This window comes from Homalodisca vitripennis, chromosome 3, assembly GCF_021130785.1.
Source record: "Homalodisca vitripennis isolate AUS2020 chromosome 3, UT_GWSS_2.1, whole genome shotgun sequence".
NCBI classification, from domain to species: Eukaryota; Metazoa; Arthropoda; class Insecta; order Hemiptera; family Cicadellidae; genus Homalodisca; species Homalodisca vitripennis.
In genome coordinates this window covers 27,383,062-27,410,073 of record NC_060209.1, presented here as the reverse complement: position 1 = coordinate 27,410,073, position 27,012 = coordinate 27,383,062, and the positions used below count along the sequence as shown (strand labels likewise).

General features: G+C 32.7%; 1 protein-coding gene across 3 annotated transcripts in view; it reads right to left on the bottom strand.

Moving 5' to 3' along the window:
• Positions 1 to 2,593: 2,593 nt before the first annotated feature.
• The window catches only part of LOC124356712 (protein FAM13A), a 107,779-nt gene continuing 83,360 nt past the window's right edge, over positions 2,594 to 27,012 (bottom strand). For 2 of the 3 annotated variants that reach the window (XM_046807885.1, XM_046807884.1), the window contains exons 9-18: positions 23,545 to 23,678; positions 23,274 to 23,436; positions 21,843 to 21,965; positions 16,836 to 16,958; positions 14,762 to 14,880; positions 13,647 to 13,786; positions 11,845 to 11,960; positions 8,191 to 8,433; positions 6,729 to 6,916; positions 2,594 to 6,073 (exon numbers count right to left, since the gene is read on the bottom strand). In XM_046807885.1, the coding sequence (XP_046663841.1) occupies positions 5,863 to 6,073; positions 6,729 to 6,916; positions 8,191 to 8,433; positions 11,845 to 11,960; positions 13,647 to 13,786; positions 14,762 to 14,880; positions 16,836 to 16,958; positions 21,843 to 21,965; positions 23,274 to 23,436; positions 23,545 to 23,678 (1,560 nt within the window). In that variant the 3' untranslated portion in view covers positions 2,594 to 5,862. The remainder of the gene's footprint in view (positions 6,074 to 6,728; positions 6,917 to 8,190; positions 8,434 to 11,844; positions 11,961 to 13,646; positions 13,787 to 14,761; positions 14,881 to 16,835; positions 16,959 to 21,842; positions 21,966 to 23,273; positions 23,437 to 23,544; positions 23,679 to 27,012) is intronic. The other variant, XM_046807886.1, reaches the window with a different exon arrangement.

Here is a 27,012-nt window from a genome sequence, read left to right as displayed (position 1 = left end):
GAGTTATGTATAGAGTTATTTCTTAAACTAAAATTAATATGTTCAGTCTTATCTTCGTTAATTTTTAAGCCATTAGCGGAAAACTAGAGGTCAGACCTTTCCTTCATGTAGCCAATCATAGCCGAGTTAATTTCAGAGAGCAAGTTAGAGCACATCAAGGTAAGTGTCGTCAGCGTAGAGTACACTTTTATTAGGCACAAATTTGGGAAGATCATTGATGAAGACCGTGAATAAGAAGGGACCCAGAACAGAGCCCTGGGGGACCCCGCTTATAACCTGCTTAAGGTCCAACCTCTGATCACCTATTTTAACAAACTGGTACCTATTACTAATATACAACATAAATAGTGAAAGCTCATTGCCCTCAATTCCATAGTAATTTAGTTTTCTGATAAGCTCTTGGTGGGGCACAGTATCAAAGGCCTTGGTTAGATCTAAGAGTAAGGCACTAACTTTTTTTTTTCAAAACTATGAATAATGTATGACACCACACTTTCAACAGCCTTAATAGTGGATAAATTATGTCTAAAACCAAATTGTGCTGACAGAAGTAATTGATTTTGTTCAAAGTAATGTTCAATCTGACATTTAATAATACTTTCAAATAATTTAGATATAACTGGTACCACAAGGCGATAGGTCGATAATTATTTACATTAGTTCTATCTCCCTTTTATATATAGGCACAGTTACTGTTACTTTTAAGCATTGCGGAAAGACTCCGGTGTAAAATATCCAGTTTATAAGATAAGTTAAAGGATAAAATATTTCCCTAATTATTTCTTTAAGTATAAAATTAGATAGTCCAAATACATCCTCAGCCCTGGAGTTACTTAGCCTAATAACAGTTTTTAAAATATCAACAGGATTTACAGTATGCCATTTAAAACGCAGAGCCTTTGGATTGTTTTACACCGGATGACTCCAGCATGTCACTTGCACTAGCTAAATTTAGACTAACATTATCATTAGGCCTATTGACATAATTACAAATATTGATAAAATAATTATTAAAATCACTGACAGATATGGGGGGTTCGGTCTGGCATTTCTTAGGGGTGCGCCTTGTTTCATTATTAATCACAGTCCAAGCTGCTTTGCACATGTTTTTTGACCCTAATATAAATTCATCATTAGCATTCTTTTTGCTATGTCTATTTGGGCACGATAAAAACTTTTTAATCCTTTTGTGGACCTCCAATAAATCAGGATTAAGTTTACACTTATCATGACTTACATCCAGTAGTAACTTGATTTTAGTTAAAAAAGGTGTGTACCAATTTTTGGACTTCAAGATCTTATTGCTAGGATTCTTATTTTTAACTTTTTTCAAAGGACAGCGCTCATTAAAATAGTGAGACACAATCTCCATAAAATTATTAAAGGCTACATCAAAGTTTTCAGCAGCTACAATTACTTTTATATTCCAATCAATATTACTTAGCCTACATTTAAAATTCTCAAGATTAAAATCGTTTAAAACTCTAACACTAATGTTTGACTGTACAGATTTATTGGTAGTTAGAGAAGTGTTCCGCAACGAAGTACAAGAAAGTTTAAGTTTCAAAAGCAAGCCTAAATGATCAGATATATGACATTGTACTGTATCACAGCTAAACATTGTCGGATGCAGGTTGGATATAAAATTATCCAAACATGAGTCCCCTCTAGTGGGAAGGTTATTGAGGCAAAAACAGTCAAAAGATTTCAGCATGTTAATAAACTTAACTGATATTGAGCAACGTTTCCTGGGATCAATGTTTATATCACCAGCTATGACAATCTTAAAATTACGGTACTTAACATTATTGCTAACAAAATCAAGAAGTTGAGTTAGTTTATCAACAAAAAGTTCAATGGAAGAGTCAGGGGTACGGTATACAGACACAGTTAATAAACTTATACTTAAAAAAACAATCATTACAGCTTCAAATAGTTTTGTTTCACAAATAAAATCAACATTTACGACCGAAAAAAAGAGTGTTCAAAAGTCTCCTGTACAAAAATTGCACTTCCACCATATGAAGAAGTCCTGCAAAAACTAGCCGCTAGGTTAAAATCAGCTGGAGAGTAAAAATTAATTTCTTCTACCGTACACCAGTGTTTATTAACGCAAAGAATGTCACACTTAGTGGTACTGTTAAAAATGTAATTTGGGAGTAAGCCGCACTTACATGGAGGAAGGTGGCAATAAGAGCTTACTCTAAAAACATTTACGGTATTTTACCATAATGTTCGTGGTATTCATACAAAATCGGATGAATTCTTTGCATTTATGGTTGGTAGCAACTACAGTATCCTTACCCATACAGAGTGTATCCATACTTTTAACTCAGACTGTTATTACAAGTTTTACTGCAGATAATGTGCAGTGTCTCAGATAAAATTATATGCTGAGAACAATGATTTAGGGACAGTATTGTTCCAGTTTTTACTTTAGCCATTTTAATACTTTTTTGGTTCAATAATTTAAATTTTCTTTAGGTACGTGAAAGAAAAACTGTGCTATGATAAAATTTAATGCAATAAATTTTACTCGTAGGAGTGGTATTACTCGGGGTTTATTAAGGACTCAGGATACTGAATACACACATTCAAATCTAAAGGTTTATTCTCTTTTGGTCCAATATATAATGTGTTACAACGAGTAAAAATGATAGACCATTTTCACTTAATACTTGGTGACCTTTCAGTTCAAAAACTTTTAATAACTAGTTTGCAAGCATACAAACTCTAGTTTTACTTATATAAAATATATACGAGTATATGTAAACCAAAATGATACCTGCAAATAAAAAATGCCCAGGGTGTATATAACACTAACAAAATATAATAAATCATTTAGATGTATCAAGCTGTTAACACGCTTTCCACTATAAAAAAATGAACCAAAAGATGAAAGATCAGTCTATATTCATGATTGGTGGGATGTGGAAGGGGACCTAAGCACCATGTTCCTGCTGCTATTTACAACTAAATAACATACATGTTAATCCGTTACATATAAATGTTATTCATACCAAAATATAAAATATGTCACGTCTTCTATTCTAGTGTAAAATTATAATAAATGCTTCAGTTAAAACAAATTATTCAGCGGTAAACAAGTTAAATATGCAGTTATCATAGTAAAAAGCACTCTTGATGAATGCAGAGAGCAATAAAATGAATTGCTTGTTTCGCTACAAGGTATTATAATAAGACAACAAATAAAAAATAAAAAACAAACATTTCAAATTAAAGCACACACTATTTACAAGTTCTGTGAATCTTAAAATGAATAAAGCTTAAACTGAGAATAAAATGTGTGGAGAACAAATAAAAAAAGACTATTGCTCATATAAAGCCAAGGAGAATATGTTACTTCCAAGTTTATTTAGTTTGTCTACAAAGACATTTTACGATTTTATATTGTTTTAATAGTGCTACAAATAAAGTTATTTCAACAAAGCATAATATTGATAGATACAAAATGATGTTAAATATATTGTTAGTGATACAAATTAATATACTTTAACAGGACCTTCACTTTACTGTACACAATAAGATAAAATATTAGTAGAACATTTCCTTTCTTGACGATTTCGAAGTTGACATTTTATTGGAGTGTCTACATTTAAATGAATTTATTCTTTAAACTATTGTTTTACAGTTTGAAAAATAAGCAACAAAATTATTCTTGCTCCGACGAACATTCAAAAATTAAAATATACACTATTTTGGAAATTATCATACAATAGCAACACAGACGGTTGTTTACCACAATATTTTTAAATATAGAGAGACAACAATAATTTTCTTGCCAAAATTACCAAAAAGTCAGAATTGTTTTAAATCCAAAGCTTGTGATCAACTAATTTTCAGGATTGTGGTACATATAAAACTACAGTAACTACAGAATTTTATTTTCATGCATTGCTATGCTTCTGCATTGTAGGAGGCTGTATTATCTGTTTTTGTTTTTTAATTTTTTTAAAAGAGTGTTGTACAATTGTTCACAAATCAATCACAATATACCTTTATTTATCACTAAATCACTAATCAATATCAATATATCACTAATAGAACCACAAAATATATTTATAGTATATAATTATAAATATAGATACATTGTCCAACTTTAACATTAATCTAGAGTTTGTCATTCAATAATTTACTAAGGCAAAACAAACTGGATTTTGAAAATGTTTACTGTTGCAGTTCTTTCATACTACATAACTTTATGCCTTTAAGGCTTTCTTTGATAGATTTATGATTGTTCAACGTGAATGTATTGGACAATAACTGAAAACTCTTACGCAGAAACTTCTTCAAATTATTTGGTTGGGCCTGTATCTTGTTTTATAATTTTCCCAATTTGAGAAGTTTCTATAGCTCTCTAGAAAAATGTTTTAAGAGTATAATTAATTTATATTCTAATACCCATTTACTGATTTCTACTACCCTATTTCAGTGAATTGACGATTGTGATTGTAATGGAAAACATTTGTATGAAATTTCAAAGTTGATAAGAACAGTTAGTACACATCAAACTAAAAGAAATTATATATAAATTTACATTGTAATTTTTCAAACTCAGATTAAGTTTGTAAAGGATGATTGGTTGACAACATTGGCTTTAGTAATCATCATGTAAATTCTACAATTATTTTTATTGAACATTATTTATAGAAACAGAACACATCAAGGAAAACAATTTTCAGTTGCACAGCCTCCTACACATGTTTTGCAGCTACTATATTTACAAAACACTATCAAACTTAATCAATAAAATATCACACCTATCAACAGTATCCCAAAACAATAACAAACTTGTTCACAGAACAAAATATTATATAAAAAACTTTTTTAGTGTTTTTTATGAAAAAGTCTAACTACGTTATTTCTAGTACATAAATAATCCCAAAACATTGAAAGTTGTTTGTGCTCTAATGTTTTGCAGTTTACATTCGTATTTTTAAAGTTAAAAGAAACACATTCTACTAACTGCTGTTTAAAGTAGTAGCAAGTAAAGAAAAACCAACAGAAATGAGGAAACATTCTGACATTAAATCACTGGTAACAGTATTTACAAATCAGTAACATAGTAGAAAGCTAGTGATACTTTTATTGCGTTGCTGCAAGATCTTCAAGCGATGCACCAGAAAGCTTTTATATCACACGATTGTTAACTAAAGAACAAGTACATTTTGTTAAATAGACAAAAGTAATAATCTACCAAAAGCCACAAAGTATTCTTGTTCCTTAGAACTAAAGAGAGCTTTTCTATCTTTATGAGTCTGTATGGATTTCACCGTGACACCGTGAACACTTGGAAATAAAAAACAATATTAAAAACGTTAGGTCATCTCTTAAGCCGTATTTACATTGTGACGTAGTCTTGTCAAGTTATTTTTGTACACAGGTGAAAAATAGGCACAACTACAAAATTTGAGCTTAAAGAGACTTGAATTTTTTAATTAAAACAAGGTTTTCATAAAATTATAAGAAGAGTAATTAATAATTTAAAATAATCTACAGTCCTAAAAACCCTATTGAAATAAGTACAATGGTTATTATTTCTTCGGTTACTATAGAAGTAACCATAACTTAACTGGCTTTTGATTTTCATCTTTACAATCACGGTACCTTCATATCAAAATACTGAACTTGACACTAAATTACACTGCTTCAATAAAAGGAACACAATACTTGTCACTTTCTAAGATAGGCAACACAAGTAAAATCAAAATGATTATCTGCGAAATACATCTACAGAGTCAGTATCGTTTTCTAGTTTAGGCACACAGTTGAATTGGCAATAACTGCCTTAAAATTACTTGTCGCAATGCAGATAGGCTTTAGTCATTATTCTTTGTAAATTCACTTTTTCTTCATCAACAGTGCTTCGAGTAGCCGCAGCTTTGCTTTGGCATGTTTGTATTCAGTGTAGGTTTGCTCCATGGGAATTCTGTCCTCTTTCAATAATTTGCGCCCCATTGTTTTCTGGCATTCCTCTTCAAACTCTCGTAAACTTCTCCGAAGTCGTTTCTTCTCCTCTCGAGTGATTTGTTGTTGCTTCAACAGCTCAGATCTAGAAACAACCAATGTGTTTATTATGAGTGTATAATGAATATATTCTTAATAGGTATAATGAATGAAGCACTGGTTAAATGAATACAAAATTTTCAATATTAATTTTATTATTGCAAGGCCTTTTACAATCACTGATTCCATCATCAGGCAACTTCACAAATGAAATTAATATTGAAAAATTTGTATTCATTTACCAGTGCTTTATTTAAACTTTTTCAAATGCTCCCAGGTTCTTCATTCGGAGATGATGAACTATTTTCCTTTTGCAATACAATACACAAGGTTCAATTTATAAGGTTTAAACTAAATTTTTGTAACAGGAGTTAAAAAGTCGAAGAGCAGTAAAGTTGCCGTTTTACCTTGAATTTTGTAAGGGCCCTTCAATACTCTGTTGTAATAGTATATCTTTATTGATTATTTTCAGGTTTACGTTAATTTCGTTACAATTTTAAGCTTTATCAACGATACAAACATGTCATGTTAAATTCGTTATATGCCTTTGAATGTAAATTAAACGCCTTTCATGTTCTCAAAAACTTCATTGCTCCACTGTAAATTACAGTATTCCAAAATACCATTTACCCTCACGAGAAAATATAAGATTTTGGGCTTGTTAGTAGATTACTTAAAAATAATTACACAATAATACTTACAGTGGCATAGCGTGAAGATTCTCGAGGTCGGGTGTAACAGATCGTGGTGGACTGGAGGGAGGGGAGCTGGAGGAGTGGCATGGAGGAGAGGGGGATGCTGTGGGTGGGGGAGGTGAAGAGCTTGTGAAGTCCATAGTTTCATGTTCCAAAATTGTTCCCAACTCAGTGACATTATCTTTCAGTTTCGACTGCAACAAAGAAAAGCAAAAGTAAACCAACTATTCATTGTTTAGCAGTTCCTTCCACAATACAATCTGCAATGCTCTATTTATATTAACGTAACATATGTTGACTAATATTGTAGCACTTTAATAACTTCAACACAATTAAGAGATAAAATAATAATATTTATTTGACAAGTGATTTGAAATACTAACATCACTACTATACTGATACCTGTAAATGTTCTATATAGGCAGCATCATCAGTTTAAGCACTGATAGACAACACCTCAGAACTAATCTATAACGGTCTACATATTACAGAAATTTGAAATAGTTCCAGAGTTTTATTAGTAAAAGTTACGAGAATGCTTATACTTGCTGGACTCATAAAATAAATAATTCATTAAATAAATTACAGTTAAAATTAGTGATATAATGGTAAATATATGCAACTGAGAAGTTTCTTAACTTTTTATCAAAATACCACACTAATATAAATCTATCTCAAGTACCCATAATTGTAATATTAATTAAGTGTATAGTTTCTTAGATGATTTCATATATCAAGTGATTACTACACTATCTAATAATTAAGAAAATGTCTTCTATTTTATTAATTTTTTTAGTTTACTTAGGACAAGAAGATGAGGAACAGCTCATTGCACTTTGCCCTAAAAGGGTTTCAGATTGACAGGATATTTATACATAATGTACCTATGGTAGGAAGGGTTGATTCAATTTGAATGTTGAATTCAGCTCCAGTTCACCTTCCTTTCATTGCAGTGTCAGATATCAGACGCTGCAATAAAAGGAAGGATATTTAGGTTGGCCCACTTCTTGTCTCCATCCTACGAGGAGGGAAAACAGGTACTATCTCAGTTATGTCACCTTGGAAGAATGGGAGGTTAGATCTGTTCCAGCCACATCCAATCAAAGTGGGCAAGGCAGAGAATACTACCTTATATTTAAAGGAGTCCTACCCACTAAAACAGTCATCTTACGTAGTAAACTAGACATCAACTAACCTTTATTAACCAAATATCTAGACATCTGCGGTTGGGGATGCACTGATCCTGGACATCTATTGGGTTGCCTAGATTTAAGTGAAATCTGCATGGATTCTACTGGTAGGTACAAACCAGTCAGAAGTACTCCCTCCCATACCCACCTGAAGTTTCCACTTTGTTTACTGCACTATTTAATTTAGATTAATCATTTCTGAAAAAAATTTGTGTGGGACATCTCGAGTGGTTCTGCAAACACATAGTATGTTGCGAATACTAAAAACAATAACTTACCGCAGCATTTCTGGCCAACAATCTCTTGAGAGAACGGTATCGGTCGTAGAGAGGGCGCACAACGTCTCGGTCATCCTTGGTGGTCGGACGGCCAAACGTGTTCTCCAAGTATAGCAGCCCCTTCTGCACTGCCAACTTCTCGTCCACCAGCTGTTCTCGGGTCATCTCTTCCACTCTCTCCGGTCGCCCGCTTGATACTCGTTTCTCACTCAATTTCTGCATATCAGAGTTAACACTGTAGATCTACGCAGGACAATTTTGCAAACTTAAATTCAGCAGTTCATGTTACAGAAGAAACAGAAACAATACATTCAAACAGGACTCCCACATTCGGAGGATGTCCTTACACTATTAAAAATAAAATAAAATTCAAAACAACGGTTAGAGCTGAGTAAATGTTTTAAACAAAGCTGTTACTATACAATTTAATAAAATTATCGGAAAACAATTAACAATCAGTTACTGTATATATATATATATATATATAAAATCTCAAAATCTCAATCTACACATGATCGTTCTGAGTAAAATCACAGTATATCTTTATTAACATATTCAGTGCTTAATTGGAATTACATGAACATTACTTGGATTTGTAACTCATTACTTGTGTAGATATACAATATGTATGTGACACAAGTTTCTTGGCTACTCGTTGCACAACATATTTCAGCAACCAACAAACATGCAAGTATTACATAAAACAAATAACAGGTTACTTTTTCTGACCAAAAGTAGTTTGGTTGTTTTTAACAAGAATATGTTAATTATGAGATTTTTTCTTTACTGAGTGATTTGACATACAGGGTTTGTCCGGAAAGTAATAGGACTGATTTTATTCCGCCGCGACTGTACTTCGGAGCATGCGCGCACCGACTGGATTCGGTAGAGGGCATTCCTGCCGAACGAACAAGCGGCTGGTCAGTTGTCTCGGAGCACCTGGAGAGTCAGGACAGGCATTTTCGCGTGACGTGTTTCTGTGAGTGGTACAAGCCGAAAATGCAGCGTTCGTTAGAGCAGAGGTACGCGATTAAATTCAGTGTGAAACTCGGTAAATCTGCGACAGAGACATTTGATATGATCAAGCAGGCATACCCAGATGTTGCTTTAGCAAGAAGTAGTGTGTTTCGGTGGCACCAGGCCTTTTTGGAGGGCCGGGAAGAGGTCGCTGATGAAGACCGTGCGGGAAGACCCTCGACTTCGACAAACACTGACAATGTGACTCGTGTGCGCAATGTTTTGAACTCAGACCGTCGACTAAGCATTCGTTTAATTGCCCAGATGTTAAATTTACCGAAATCTGTGGTTCATGAAATTGTGACAGAGCATTTGAACATGCGCAAGGTGTGCGCGAAGATGGTCCCAAAAGTGCTCACTGACGACCAGAAATTGCGGCGAGTGGAAATGTGCCAAGAAAATTTGAACATGTGTGAAAGTGACCCCCAATTTTTGCATAATGTAATCACAGGTGACGAGTCGTGGATCTTTGAGTACGATCCCGAAACAAAGAGGCAATCTTCCGAGTGGCACACGCCGGCGTCTCCTCGCCCAAAAAAGGCAATAATGAGCCAATCCAAAGTGAAAACGATGCTCATTGTCTTTTTTGACATCAAAGGCATCGTTCACCATGAATTTGTTCCTCCTGGACAAACCGTCAACGCCAAGTTTTACGTGGAAGTGCTCAAGAGACTCAAACAAAGGGTCAATCGGGTCCGACCAGACATCGCAGCCGACTGGAAGTTGCACCACGACAACGCCCCGGCTCACACCGCCTTTCTTGTGAACAGCTACTTGACCAAGGCCGGCATCCCAACTCTTCCACAGCCGCCCTACAGCCCAGATGTGGCCCCCCCCGGACTTTTTTTTGTTTCCTCACCTGAAAAGGCCGATGAAAGGCAAGCATTTTGAGACGACAGAGGGGATCCAAGCAGCTTGCACCGCGGCTCTCAAGGCTATTCCGGAGAATGCCTTCTGTGACGCCTTCAATGCTTGGAAATCGCGCTGGCAGCGCTGCATCGACGCAGAAGGAGCCTATTTTGAAAGTTTTTAAAGAATTGTAACGATTGGCTCAATACATTTTTTTAAATCGACTCAGTCCTATTACTTTCCGGACAAACCCTGTATAGAAGTACCTAGCTAGTGTTACAACAAATTAATTACTGTTGTTGAAGAAAGATTTAATTTAATCATTAATCAGTTTCTTGTTTGTTCTGTAACCACAATAAAAAAATTTCAACTCATTGTAGCACAAGTAACTTGTTACTTATGACAAAGTACAAAGTTTTTCAAATATTATGAAATGACAACTTCTATCTAAACAAAGAAATATAATTCAGGACAAAACCAAAACATAGCACAGTGAGAATGAATCATTTTTTCACTTATCACTATCAGACATAAATTAATAATCATGAGTAATTTATAATAAAAAACACAGTGAAGTAATTTGACTTGAAACAACACTTCATATAAAAGGTATATTATAAAATAGGATGTTGATAAGCCAAATTATTTGTGACAGGTCCCATTTTGGGTTTTCGAATTATCCACATTTTTGTAATAAGCCCATATGTGAAATGGACAATAGACATCTTCAACGTAAAAATACTTATTAAAATCGGGATAATTCCTTGTATTTCTACTTTTACTACCTTCCTCCCTACATTTCTACAGTTCACATTCAACTCCTATTTGAGTATATAGCAAATTGTAAAGTCTTGGAATGTACAAAACATCAAAGCAATATTCAATTAATACAATCCCCCCCCTCTTCCCAGAATAAAATCTAGAATCATTGACATCCCAGATTTATTGATAATCTACTATATACAATTTGCTAGTTTCTAGTGATAATCTAGTGTTTATTAAAAAAATTATGTTCTGTAACATATTAGACAAACACTTTTGTTTGTGATAATATTTTTTGTGGCAATAATTTATTAACATAGACTGTTGCAGTATGTACTTATGTGCGATATGAGAACAAGGAATAAGATAAACAAATATTTAGCTCTGTAAATTCATAAAAAACAATTCACTGATGAATTATTGTGTTATGTATAATCTTATTTAGTGTAAAATAATTCCAGAAATATTTCTCTATAATAAAATATTGTATCTCAACACACAATATTTCATAACCACGGTAGCTTGCTGCACCTTTCAGAATTTGGTAATATTTTACTGATCAACAATATTAGCAGCTTGGGAGCTTGTCTTCTCATATATTTATTCGTATCAGCTGTAGTATTGTGCTCACTTTATTATTTAAATCATTAATATTTCTTAATTCCCTTCACTAAGTTTGGCAATATTCTCAGAGAATTTAAAATTATGAATACAAACACTTACAATAAATTCAAGTCCCAACGTTGTTATTTTAGAGAAATTTTATTTTTAAGTAAAAATATATTTTTTTATATGCTTAATAAATTACGTCCAGCAATTCCTCGTGAGAGACTTCCAAGTTAGAGTAAATTTTACATAGAGATTATTAAAAAATACTATAGTCAGAGAGAATTAGTGGAAAAATTGGCTTCGAGTGAACTTTAGAGTCCAGAAAGTGGATGTGATCTCTCCTTTGTAAAAAAGATTAAAAAAGTTATCTTAGAGATACAAATATACACTCTGTCTGCATTTAAACAGCCTACAAACCTTTTCAACATCGTGTATAGCATCTTCTTTGATTGACTGCGGCACTTGTTGAGTGTCTGAATTATCACCAGAGTGCAGCACCTTGCCTAGGGCAGATGATCCTTCTTCTTTCAAACCTACAACACATCACATATTTAATAAGAATCAATGAAAATTTCCAATCTAATTATAATTGTAAAATAAGTTTACTCATATACAGAAACTAATATAGTACTCTCCGACTTGAATTTTCAATCACCATTAACAACATACTGTTTAAAGGGCCAACCTTCTCACTGTGCCAATCTTATTTCTAATTGATCATACTGGACGTATTTAACGAAAACCAATCTAAACCCATTTGCATATTTTAATTGATCACCACAAGAATTGAACCTTGAGAGTTGAATCTTGATTAAGAGAGCCGCAGTCTGACCCTGTGAGTGTCATATTACTATTTATTGACATAGAAAATTTGCTTCTTCTCACTTATGACACATTGTGGAATCTCAAGGCCTAGTAAGCAGCAATGTCTTAAGTAAGTTAATAATGCAGATTTTGAGTGCAATGATCTTGCATGATACAGTACATACATCAGCTGTTAGTAAGTCAGGAACGTATGTTTAAGAACACAATCAAATTCATTGAGTAAACTTAATGATGGGACCTGGGACAAGAATTGGTTATATGGAACATCTACTAAATGAGCAAGCAAAGCATAGAGCTTAACGTCTATCTTTAGATTCAAATTCAAAATTTCTTTATTCAGACATGTAACAGATTACAAGAATAGCGTCACAATAAATCTCAATATAAATTTATCATTTATATATTAAAACATAAAAATCAGTTTGACACACACTGAAAAAGTAAGATTTGGCTATGTAGCCTTCTACAGAGTAAGTTAAAGCATTTTTACATCAAGGCAGTTAGTATTAGTTAAGGTAATTATTATGTAATTTAAGGGGATTTTATACATTTCTAAACATACCCAACAACAATACTTAAAAGTTATTTACATATTGAAACAAAAAGTCTTCAAAAGAATACAAGGATAACGTTAATAAATAATATTTAAGTAGTTTTTTGAATTTTTCATAATTTTGCTCGTTTTGAACATTGAGAGGAAGGTTAAACAAAAACTTTGAGCCGATGAAACTAGTTTTCTTTTCATAAAACTTCAACCTATGTTGTTCCACATATCTGCTACATCTTAAATTGTAATCATGATGATGTACAATACTAATTGGGAAGTATGGTTTCACTGTATCTCTTTGTTTTAGGTTAAAAATTATCCTTAAAGCTTTTTTTTGTTGTAATAAGATTCTGTCCAGATTTCTTTTAGTTGTGGCTCCGTATATGCCTATATTGTAAGACATATAGGAATTTACCATAGCAAAGTAGATGGCTTTCAATGTCTCAATGCTACACACCCTTGACATTTGGCGTAAAGCAAATATACCGCAGGACATTTTTTTTACCACATAATCAACATGTTTCTCCCAACCTAAATTCCGATCTAATATTATTCCAAGAAACTTTGTATTGTCTAAATACAACAGAAGATACAATTGTCTAAGATACAACACAAACACTGGAATGCAAGGTTGTTAGGGGAGAAGCTACATTATTCCCTATATGAAGTTATTTTAATTTGATTCTGAAGGGAGTCAGTTATAGATAATTTTGTAGTAAAAATGTGTTTTATAATTACGATTTTTACCTGATCTAATAAAAGTAAGTTTTAACTCAAACAAATTGTTAAATTAATATTCAATAATTTCTATATTACTGACAAAATGTGAACCATCTCTTTAACTTACTCTTTACTTCCCTACGTAACTTAGTCAGCAAGGAACACATCTTTTTAGTGTCCGGGTTGGACATCTTGTCTGCATGACTGGGTCGGTAGCCAAATTCCTTCTCAAAACCTTCTTCGTAACGCCTCAACTTGCGCTTTAGGCTGAAAAACACAAATTTATCAATTGTCATAATATCAATGCAGTATTTTAATTGACACTTGTGATAATGAACACACTAAAAAGTTTTAAGTTTTATATAAATAAGTGGATCAGAGAAAAAGGTACACTTTTATTAAAAGTTTTCTTAAAACTGAAAAAAATTTTCATCTACTGATTTACATTTACTGGCTGGGATTTATTGATAAAGCTCATTCTTTTTTTCTGAGCTAAAAACAAGTATGAAGTAGAAAGCACAAATAATGTATACACAAACAAAAACCAAATGAAATGAGATTATTTTACGTTTGAATGAATGACTGTTTGTTGTAATGAAATGAAATGAACAGCCTACAATGATAGAAAATTAAATTTATAAATAAAAGATAATGACCATTTTTACACCTTGCTTTCTTGCAAGCTGAGCAAAGTTTACTTGTACAACTTTGTATGAGTCTGGCCTCTATTACTGGATAGTGACATTAATAACCATTGTCTTGTATGTCCTTAACAAAACCCTAGAAATCTATTACTGGATGATTAATTTGGAAGAAAATTTACCATACTTCTTCCAGCTAAATTTTTGTATTGGTCTACATTTTAACATCAACAACATGGCAAACAGCATAGGCTGGTAAAATTTCTATCACACAAAACACACAAACTTATGCAGTATTAACTTATTTACATTCAAACACATAAACCAATATTTAAAACTTTTATTTTTGTGAGGCCTTTCGATAGCAAGGCAATAAATGTTTTATATATTGTTTTATATGTTGAATGTAAATAAGTTAACTAGTAGTCAATACAAGCTCCATCTTCAACATTTATGCAGTATTGTTTAACTGCGTTATAAATGAGAAAAGCGATAATTGTAAATTCATTTAATAAGAATTATGGAATTGTTTAATAGTCCGAGAGTAACACAGAATCGGTAAATAAAAAATTGTTTGTACACTTTACGCGCAAAATATTACCTGTGAATCTGTTTAGACATCTGGGACACTGGGCCATCGGGTTGAGGCGAATCGTCTGGAGCAAACACTCTGCGAGTCATCACTATAGAGTTGCGAGGGGAAACCAGTCGATCATCCCCCTGGAAGAGCAAAAGAACAATTTGAAAATTTTGTTGATACCATTTTTATTAACCCTGTAACTGGTGGATTTTTACAAAATAGTCATTCCTAAAAGAGTGAGATTTTTTATTTTGTTTTGCTAAAGCAGACAGAATCTATAACTTTACAAATAAAAATTATTCTCTTTTTTAAATTAAATATTTTTTCAATCACTACTACATATATATATATATTAATGTAATGAAAATAACTAAAACCCTTTAAATTAAAACTTTTTATTACATACACGTGTTTCGGTTTTTAACCATCTTCAGTGTACATTAACCTCTAAATAAATAAATAAATAATAAACAATGAGATATACACATGTGGACCTTTTAAACATATGTTAAATTTAAATGACACAGTTGTAATTTTCTTATTAGTAATCTGTATTTAATATTTTAATTTTTTCAAAAATTGGATTTGTCTTATTTTTCAGATTACTATTTAAAATGTTATGAGGATCTTTATTATAATTTAGATAAATGTGTAATTCTTCTTTTGTGTTTAATTTCTCTCCTTTCCTTTCGATATCTAAAATTTCCACTAACCATCCTCTAACCATCCTTGGAAATACAAATTAGCAGCATTTCACTCAATGGTAAACAGAATGTTAAATATACCAATGAGTGATGAAAATAAAAATAAAGAAATAAAAATAATAAAATACCTAGCTGTCAAAAATGGATATCAACCCCAAATTGTAGACAAAATGATTAAGAAGAAAACAAGAAAAATTAATAAAACCAACAAAATACTACCTAATCATAATACTACAGAAATTCAAAAATATATATGTGTACCATTCAACACTAAATTAAACAAAGCTGTTCGAAAAACCTTTCAAAATTCAAAATTCTCCATCAGTCACCAAACAAGAAATAATACATTTAAACTTATTGAAAACAAAGTCAACCAAAATGATGACAAACAGGAATTATACAAACAATCTGGAGTATACAAAATTAACTGTAGTGACTGTGAAAGCTATTATATTGGGCAAACTGGAAGAAATTTTAATAAAAGGTTTAAAGAACACATACAAGCTTTAAAAACAAATAACATGTCTACAATAAAATCAAATTTTGCTGAACACCTATTGGAGACTGACTATAACTACACAAATATTGAAAAGAACATGGAAATTTTAGATATCGAAAGGAAAGGAGAGAAATTAAACACAAAAGAAGAATTACACATTTATCTAAATTATAATAAAGATCCTCATAACATTTTAAATAGTAATCTGAAAAATAAGACAAATCCAATTTTCGAAAAAATTAAAATATTAAATACAGATTACTAATAAGAAAATTACAACTGTGTCATTTAAATTTAACATATGTTTAAAAGGTCCACATGTGTATATCTCATTGTTTATTATTTATTTATTTATTTATTTATTTAGAGGTTAATGTACACTGAAGATGGTTAAAAACCGAAACACGTGTATGTAATAAAAAGTTTTAATTTAAAGGGTTTTAGTTATTTTCATTACATTAATATAAATAAATAACCCTATAAGTGGAGTTAATAACATAATATATATATATATATATATATATATATATATATTGCATAATTTAATAAAATACATTAATTGTTATTATAACAATTTCAAAAAATAATTGTTATACGCCAATGTTTTGAAAAATAAAAATAAAAACAAATACAAATCACTCATCAATGGCATAAAATGAGTTCTAATCATTGAGTCTATGAAATTTGTTTCACAAAATGTTACTAAAACCTTACCTTTGACGAGTTACTCGGCAGGCAATAACATGCTTCGCTTAGTTTTCGATGGACAATATGTTGTCTGCCCAGTTGAAAAAGGTTAAAACAGTCAATTAAGTTACTTTCCCTCTACTTGAAGAATAATGCAATTTGTTGCTTGTCATGTAATTTGTTATCAGTCGAATAGTGAACATACCTGAGGATGACGAAAGCTACGGCTGGTGAGAGGCTCTGCCGAGTCAACTTGCTGATGAAGGGTGGACAGGTCCAGAGGGGGAGTGGTGGGGGGCTGTACTGGTGACGGTGATCTCTCCTTCTCCTGCAACACATCTCTACTATAGTATCCTCTCATCTCCACCACTACCATCACTAACTGCTGGCTCTCATACTCACTAGAACACGGGGGACTCTCGGCAGGGGTAACGATTCGTCGTCAGAGTCACACCATATCACCGTCTCTATTGTGATGTTACGACCACAAAGGGACTGGCTGCGGAAACTGACTTTAAGAACCATTTTAGTGGGATTTTATCCTAAATTGGATCAAATAGAGTTAACAAGTAAATTAAAGAAGGACTTGTCTCGTTAGTGAGATGATACGGGATACGAACCCTCAATAATACTGAATATGGCTTGAAAGTGAATTATGAACCACTACTATTGCTTGGGTTGATTCTACTTGCATGAATAAGATAACTTAACAAGTGTTACAGCCCTTCTTAGATGTATTACAGACTTGGAAAAGTAATATAACCTAAAGTTGTTGAAAATTCAAGAATCTGATTTGTACTTTGAAAGAATAAACAAATTTTATGAGTGTCTAAAAATGAGCATATTGATAATATTTAAGTTATACTATCTCAAAATCCAATAAAATTTAAATGGAAGTCAATGGCTAGCACAATAGAGATGTCTCAAGGGTTTCATGTGACGATAACGAAATAAAGACAGGGCAAAACACGGAACGGTGCAGGCAAGACGAGTGGAGCACGAGGGAACACCAAGTATGGGGATCAATACGGTAGACAAATACGACAGGGTGACAGTGATATATGGTGGATAGAAACATGCAAGGTGATGTACGACTACAGTTATGACGCAGGAAATGCAACAACCGAACCTCTTTTCTTAGTTGCAAAATCTGCCTGTTTGGTGCAATAGAACAAACTCTTTATTGGGAATATGATAAGAATTCAAACTTCATATCTGTAAATATATACACTACTTTTGAATCTAAATTTAAAGAACACATATGTATTGTAGTGTTATTTTATTTCAATACCAGAAATTTATTGTTGACATATTGTTTAAAACTGTGCATGTATTTTTGTACATTTTATAATTTAACATACATTATACAGTTGTAAAGTGTTTCTGTGTAAAGCATACAATTAAAATTTAAATAAAAAAAATAACATAATTTTATCTAAATTAGTTGTTTTTATAATCATATGTCCTTCTTTCAATATACAAAAATTCAACATTTTCTCTAATATACTATTTAAAATTTTATGTTATGGGGTGAATAAAACACAATTTTGCCAATAACTAAAAAAGATGGCTCTTTATACGAGTAGCAGAGTTTGTTATTAATGATAGAAGGTTTGAAAGGACAATAGGATTTCGGAAATTTGTATACAAAATGAATAAGTAACTTATAACGATACCAAATGTCCAAAATCATGAATAAAAAGTATCTTTATTTAAGTTGGATACTATGTAACGGAGTAACCAATTTCAGCAATTTGTTAATACACAATAAAGAGTTATTTGAATAAATCTACCTCTATAACAGTTTAAACACAGTGGGAAGCTTTAATTCAGTGGCTGCAGTAGTAGTATGTTGAACTCCTCTATACTTTTTATAAACATTTACCTGACAAAATTATATTTATTTAAAATAATCAGATTTTAGAAGTAGAGTACTTCTAGTAGAGTACTAAGTACCTTTAAGTTCGCATTCCAAGGATTGATTTTACTTGGCTGTAGTGCAAAAAATTAACAACTTCCTTTCCCCCTTATTATAACCAGTTTATTTGAAAAACGCCAACGTCCGATTGATCAGCCATTCGGGAAAAAATTAAAAAAAAGTTATTTATGAACTTGAAAAGTTTGTTTAAACTGTTTTGGACTATTTTTGAAGTAAATAAGACGATGCTATCTATAATAAATTTTATAGCTGGTGTACTACTAATGACCTTGACATAGCTGTTTGTTTTTGTAGTTGCTATGTGGCAGTGTTACTATTATGGTTTGTCTTTATTTGCTAAACATTTTTGAAATTGTTCTGTGTGCAGTAGACTAAGTATATACCAAGGCAGAAATAGAAAAACAAGATATTTTTGTAGAAATTGCAAAAAATTTATCCACTTGTTGTGTCTTCCTAAACGTTAGAACTGACGTGAACAAATGTACATATTATTAACACATATATTTGTTTTTTTTAAACACATATCATTTTTTTTCATTATTTGACAGATTTTTCTTACTTTTTGAAAGAAAACTATAACATAGACTTATGGTATTAAGAAAATGCTCTCATTTTAATACTATGTAAGTATTTACAAACTTATCTCCTACTGTAAAAGTAATTCAAGTTACATTACATTTTTTGTCAACACTAAAAATAACAGTTTATTCTGTGAAACGATTTTTCAAATTTAAGTTCTGAATTTTTGTGAGCAGTCTTGGATATAAAATCTGTATTGAATAAAAATATTGTTTTTCAAACCAATATTTTGTTCTGAAGTGAACCTTTTGTGTAAACAAATGTTTTGGTAAGGCATGACCTGTCATAAACAAATTTTATGTATAGGAAATAATAGTCTTATTAACACTATTCGATACCATGTATGTTCTGATACAAAATAAAAATAAAAACATTCAATTTACATAAAAACTAAGGATAATACAGAGCAAAGGTTAATTAGGTTGAAAAAATGTAAAAACAGAGTTGGCAGTTTTGGCTAGTACAGTTGGTTCACGTGCTGGCAGTAATGGATGTTATTTATTCAAGAAAGGTTTAACACCAATGTTATAACTTTATTAAGAGCATATAATATGTTGCTTACATAATTAAAGCTATTGAATTGAAAGTAATTAAAACAATTATTGAAGAACTAACAACTATTAAGGTTCATATTTGTAAAAATTGTAAGATTTTACTGATTATTTCAACCTTTTTATTCTATTATATTAAAAATTTAAAGATAAGTACAGTAATCAAACAAAATGATATGAGGAACATATCTGTATTTTGTATTAATTATTAATTTAGTGATACAGTAAAAAAATTATAAATTCTTGAGCAATGTTCCTTTCTTTGGTAATGTAAGTTTGTTTAAGTATACTGAGTTGCTACATGAGAAGATGTCTACTTTATGTATTAACAATTAAGTTGAATTTTGACCCACTCTAACATAAAATCTTGGAGAGAGACAGTGCACATGGAATGAGACATTTTTATTTAGATTATTTTCTTGTTTGGGAACAAACATAAAAACTCAGAAGCTCCTTAAATGAAAGAAAAATCTGCTTTATCATATCTACTTTTCCGAAAAATAAAGTACAAGTTCTAGGGCATGGTAGGCTCACTTTTTCAAAATTTCATATTGAAGAAGGAAATGGTATTAGTACTCATATAACTGATGTGGAACAATGACTGACATTTTATCAAGATAAAGAATTAACAATTGTTATTATTCAGCTGGAACTAGTTTATAAAACTGTAAATGTATGTATTTTCTGCGCCAGTAATAGTTTATAAACTATTCATGAATCACTTCTGAAGAATTTTACAAACCTGTTAATGTATTTAGCATTGTTCTCATGTCTTGTCATTAAGAGACAAACAATAGGTTGATCAAGTTTTATAGGGAATTTTATGAAGAACAAAACAATGCAAAACTCTTATCTTTACGCAATGTTCAGAGCAGCTTATAAACGATGTAGACAGCTATGATTGGAATTGCAACCATTAAATCGCTCTTAACGGCTGCAGACACTGCTATCTACTGATGAATTTATAACAATGAGACTTACTTGAGGGTGGAGCTGCAGAAAGGAGTGGGAGCTGCTGGAAGAAGTGCTGTGAGATACTGGGGACTCATCCTCCCCTGATAGCGAGGCCTGGTGTATTGGCAAGGGTTGCTCTTAATGGCTGCAGACACTGCTATCTACTCGGTGAATTTATGACAATGAGACTTACTTGAGGGTGGAGCTGCAGAAAGGAGTGGGAGCTGCTGGAAGAAGTGCTGTGAGATACTGGGGACTCATCCTCCCCTGATAGCGAGGCCTGGTGTATTGGCAAGGGTTGCTCTTAATGGCTGCAGACACTGCTATCTGCTCGTGAATTTATGACAATGAGACTTACTTGAGGGTGGAGCTGCAGAAAGGAGTGGGAGCTGCTGGAAGAAGTGCTGTGAGATACTGGGGACTCATCCTCCCCTGAAAGCGAGGCCTGGTGTATTGGCAAGGGTTGCTCTTAATGGCTGCAGACACTGCTATCTGCTCGTGAATTTATGACAATGAGACTTACCTGAGGGTGGAGCTGCAGAAAGGAGTGGGAGCTGCTGGAAGAAGTGCTGTGAGATACTGGGGACTCATCCTCCCCTGATAGCGAGGCCTGGTGTATTGGCAAGGGTTGCTCTTAATGGCTGCAGACACTGCTATCTGCTCGTGAATTTATGACAATGAGACTTACTTGAGGGTGGAGCTGCAGAAAGGAGTGGGAGCTGCTGGAAGAAGTGCTGTGAGATACTGGGGACTCATCCTCCCCTGATAGCGAGGCCTGGTGTATTGGCAAGGGTTGCTCTTAATGGCTGCAGACACTGCTATCTTCTGATGAATTTATGACAATGAGACTTACCTGAGGGTGGAGCTGCAGAAAGGAGTGGGAGCTGCTGGAAGAAGTGCTGTGAGATACAGGAGACTCATCCTCCCCTGATGGCGAGGCCTGGGCCTGGTGTATTGGCAAGGGTTGCTCTTAATGGCTGCAGACACTGCTATCTTCTGATGAATTTATGACAATGAGACTTACTTGAGGGTGGAGCTGCAGAAAGGAGTGAGAGCTGCTGGAAGAAGTGTATTGAGATACTGGGGACTCATCCTCCCCTGATAACGAGGCCTGGTGTATTGGCAAGGGTTGCTCTTAATGGCTGCAGACACTGCTATCTTCTGATGAATTTATGACAATGAGACTTACCTGAGGGTGGAGCTGCAGAAAGGAGTGAGAGCTGCTGGAAGAAGTGCTGTGAGATACTGGGGACTCATCCTCCCCTGATAGCGAGGCCTGGTGTATTGGCAACGGTTGCTCTTCCTCGTTCTCCTATACACCACAGTACTCATGAATTAAAAATTGCCACTTCTGAATTTAAAATCACATACAGGTTCCTCAGAATCGTCTGATTATAGACCTGCTTCCATATTACTGATCGCGAGAGAAAAGAAGAGACCTGGATTCTGGCCTATCTGAAATTTGCAGGCGCTACTACTAGTATGTTGCCGCACCTTGTTTCGTAATTCCATTATTGTTTCACTGTTCCATTGCTATGATAAACAATTCGCAGGGTTGGCTGTGGGGCGAAGCGCCTGAAATTACCGCGCGGCAACACACTAGTACACAGCTGTGCGCCGGCACGGGCCAGGTCTCTTCTTTTCTCTCGCCATCAGTACATGCTGTCTCCAAAGCTTTAAAAAGCCATGTATAACTGGGCTAGAACCATTATATAACTCAAAATAAAATAATAAACAAAGTTAAATAAAAATATATTTTTTAAAATAAAAAATATATATCTATAAATATTTTAAATTAAATTGAATTTAAATAGGATACTAATACCACAAAAAAGATGTATTCGTATTATTTTGGATCCTCATTGGAATAATACAGAAAAAATAAATTTTCTACTTTGGGTATCATGACAGTTTATAGTCATTACATGTACCAAGCTATTCCTCTACACTAACCAATTAATGAAAGTTAACAAACTCCCTTTATTAGGAAACAATCACTGTTATAATACTAGACAAAAAGACAATATAGCAACTGAATCCCATAAATTGGAATTAAAAAAAAGAAAAAAAATCCTAAAAAATTCTTCTTACAAATATAAAAAATGAAAAGTGTTTAAAAAAATTCAAATATTATCTAAAAGATTACTTTATTAACAAAACTTTGTATAATTTTGATGAATTTGAAGCATAGCTTTGCATTGTTATGAGATTTTAAGTATTGTAAAATAGGGTTCTATTGAATTTGATTTTTCTGCATTGTTTGGGGTAAGAACATATTAGTGAATACACAATTATAGTATAATCCTTAGTCAAAATATATAACTGTTATTTTATTATAAATGCTTGACACCATTCATGTACTTTTTATGTAGTAACATGAATAAAGATATTTCAATTTAATTCAATAACTACAACATATTTTAAGCAATGGTTAGAACTGTCACAACGATCCCCGCACTTCCAGAATTATACAAAAATGCTATAACAGGATTTATGTATAGGCCTAAATCTGCATGCAAATGATTAATATTTAAATGATTTTACATTCTACTTACATGTTTATATTAGTTGAATTAAAATGATCACTACACAATATAAACAGTTAATTGGCTACACCTACTTTAGAGGAGGATCCGTCCGCATCATCAGAGCTACTCCACTGGCGCTGCAGTTTACCGGCACTCTTTCGGCGCCGAGTACGTGGAACCGGCATACGTGGTGCGTGACGCTCGCTGTGACGCCGTCGCTCATGTTCATTTTCGTCAAACAAATCACTTGCATACCTGCAAAATATATAAATAACTTATAAATTTTTATGTGGCGAGAAAAGTTACTTTAATTTAGTAAGTTCAGTGAATCCGAACAAAAGGACAACACGAAATGAGACTCACCCGGGTGATGGGCTGGACTCCACTAGCTCGCAGAGCCCGTTAGTGTTGGTCGGCCGATGTCTGTGCGAGTGTCGGCTGTGGGCTGCGGCTGGCCAATTGTTACGCTCATGGAGAGGCTGATAATTTCCGTTATTCTGTAACACAATTTCCATTACATTATACCTTTATAGTAAATGCAAAGTTTATTTTGTAGCATCAATAAATTATACAAGACTAGTTAAAACCAGGTGAATCCGTCCACCCATCAAATAGTTTTTCACGCTTATTAGAAACTATTCACATTAATGACTCTAAAACAATATTGCATATTCATCCTTATGTAAATACGTGCTGGAAATTTAATAGGTTTCAAAGAAAATGCTAAAAAAGCCAAATGCATATACTCAGTTTAGTACAATTATACTAGCCACTGTTGTGTGGCAAACCTGATGAAAGAGCCCACTAAAGTTAAATGTGATTATATAAATACACCGATACTATTAAGTACAATCACAGGCAACTGCCATTGACTTAAGAGCGGCTGTTTCATTGTTTAGTCAAGGAAGAATAAAGTGGATCAGACCAGACATGTGCATTTTTGGGTCATTTAAACAGAATTTTAATCCAATAGCTGGCAAGACAATACATTAGAACATTAGAGCATGAAGGCATGAACAAGTTACGTAAAAATTTAATCTGAGTTTAGGATTGATTTTATGTGAACATTGAGTTTAGCTCCAGTTCACCTTCCTCTTAATGCAGCTGAAATCTGATGCTGTTGCAGACTTGACTCCTGAAATCTGGAGTGCACTATGGTGCACCTTATGATATAATGAGAATACCTCTCCACCTAGATTGCACTACTTTTTGTAATCTGAGTGTCTTTATGTTGAAACTATGCGCGGGGGGGGGGGGGGGGGGGGGGGGGGGGGGAGCGGTTAGTTTTGAGCATCTTCGTTCTTCATCACCGACTACTTTTTTATCTATTCACACGAACATGACTCTAGATTTCAGGAGACAAGTCTGCAACAGCATCAGATTCCAGATGCTGCACGCAAGAGGAAGGTGTAATGGAGCTACATTCAACATTCACATTAAACAAGATATGTGTAAATATCATAAAACATATGATAATTAAATATTGAATTATTTGCACTAGTGTAATGTAAACTGTAAAAATGAATAGAGTGGAAAAGACATTTTAGTATTGTTTTATTCTTTATTATGTACCAAGGTACAGCACACTTTGGTGATTAACACAATACTATTAATTATTAATCATTGTAATCCATTTTCTACGAGTAGTTTCAAGATTTATCATTATACGTTACCAGTTTTCAATAAAAGATTAGTACTATTCCACATTAGATGTCAGCAAGTTTGCTAAAAGTAATCTTTTTATTTTAAACTACATATCATTCAGCCATGGAAACCATAAAATTAGGCAATGGCAGGTAACTTTTTAGACATGGTACGCTGAAAAAACTTTAAGATATTTATTTAGTATTGTTTTGTTTTCTTGATGTTATTCAAACTTTAATTCTGAATTTTATTATTGAGAATAAAAATTAAAAAACATTAATAAAGGACAAGGATCGTAGATGCCTGCTACCTCATAGCACCTGAAATGTTATAAAATGTGAGACCAGTTTTGAATCTAGGTTTTATTTTAGTCAAGAAGTACATGGTAGTCATTTTGAGCATCTCATATGAGTGAAATTGAGGTGAGATTTCAAGAGTTTTACCATTTAATTTTGTAACAAAATTATTCACAAGCAATGGGAGTTTATAAACCAATTCAAACTTTAATCAGCTACCAAATTTTACAGGGTAACTAGAGACCTTTTTTGTGCCATTTTTCTTTTTTTAATACCTTTAAAATGAGGCATCACTTGCTAGGGATTTGTAATTTTTTACCAAAACCCCATTTGGGGGGGAGGGGGTCAAAAATTTGCATACATAAAAAACTCCTCACTTGGTCATATAAACCATGGGGGGGGGATGACTATTAAGACACCCGATATATGTATTATACATGACATTCTATACTGATGGATTATTAATGCTGAATAGTCTGAGAAAAAATTAAACATTCTGTTGGACATTTATTCTAGTAGATATAAGCAATTATATTTTATTATTAAAAGTTTGTTCTATTCAAAAAGATAATTGACAAAATGTATGGTTTATTTTTAACAGCTATGCAAACCCAAAATTCAAATAAAAATGCCTACATTATATTAAAAATCTAAAATACAACTAATTTTTTAATCATGAGTAATTTGTTAAAGAAGTAATTTATATGTTTTAATAAATGAAGTACAATGTTTAATGCTAAATAAAATATGTGAATAAAGTAAATACAATTAGCAAGAACAGACCGTGGATGGTGGGGCAGGAGGTTGTTGGAAGTCAGTGACTGCCATGGTGTAGTGACACACACACACTGATCACAGCTACTTCCTTGCTGGCTAGCCGGTACAGTGCCGGTACCATCTCCCACCATACCGACCAACACTATAGTGTTATCAACATCTTTGTGCATACTGATATTGCACAATCTCGTGTTGGAGAACTATAATTATTATATTTTACTTCGTAAAACGTCTCTAGACACACTTAAATAAAATTGTGTTGCTTTAATACAAAATGTATTACTTTTAAGGCTATAAAATAATTTAACTCAGAAATATTCTGTTGAATTGTTGAGTAGTGTCTATCCCAAAAAAAGTTAAAAAAACAGCAGACTGTAATAAAAAAGTAATTAATTGATATTTATACAAGCCATTCTTCAGTTTACTTCTTTCCATATAACAGATTACAACCAGTTTTAGAATCTACTGTAAATAACAGCAGAAAAATATTCTTAAATCGTTTGATTGAAAATGTTTAAAACATCGCTTTCCTATAGTACAACATTGTGTATTTTACTTGGCATGATTCATTGTGTTTTAAATGTCAATCTATCAGTATTAATCTAATTGTCTAAGTTTAATCCGTCTAATGCATGAAATTTTTCCTTTAACTGTTACTAAACGAGAAAATTATGAATACATATTTACAATGAAGTTGGAAGCTGACATTTATAAACAATGCACTGTCTCTGTAGTGGTGATTCACCACTTTCAGTGATTATGATTTATAATGTAATTAGTCATACACAGCAAATACAACTAAACTAATTAAAGTAAACAATACAAACTCATCTTCTAGGAAAAGCTAAAATAAATTGCACAATTTGACATAATTCTTTATATATAAGAAGAAACAATATTACTTCCATAATGTATTTAAATTGATGTGCAATATTTTTCATTTAGTAATGTAAAGTCATAATTTTATTCAATTTAATGTGCACAATATTTACAATGATTTACTAAGATTTTTTTACACACTGAAAATATAAGTGCACATTTATGCAAACGTTGACATTTAAAGTTATGGTTTTTTGTTTGGTCTTTCATTCACAAAAATATGTTTTCATACTAA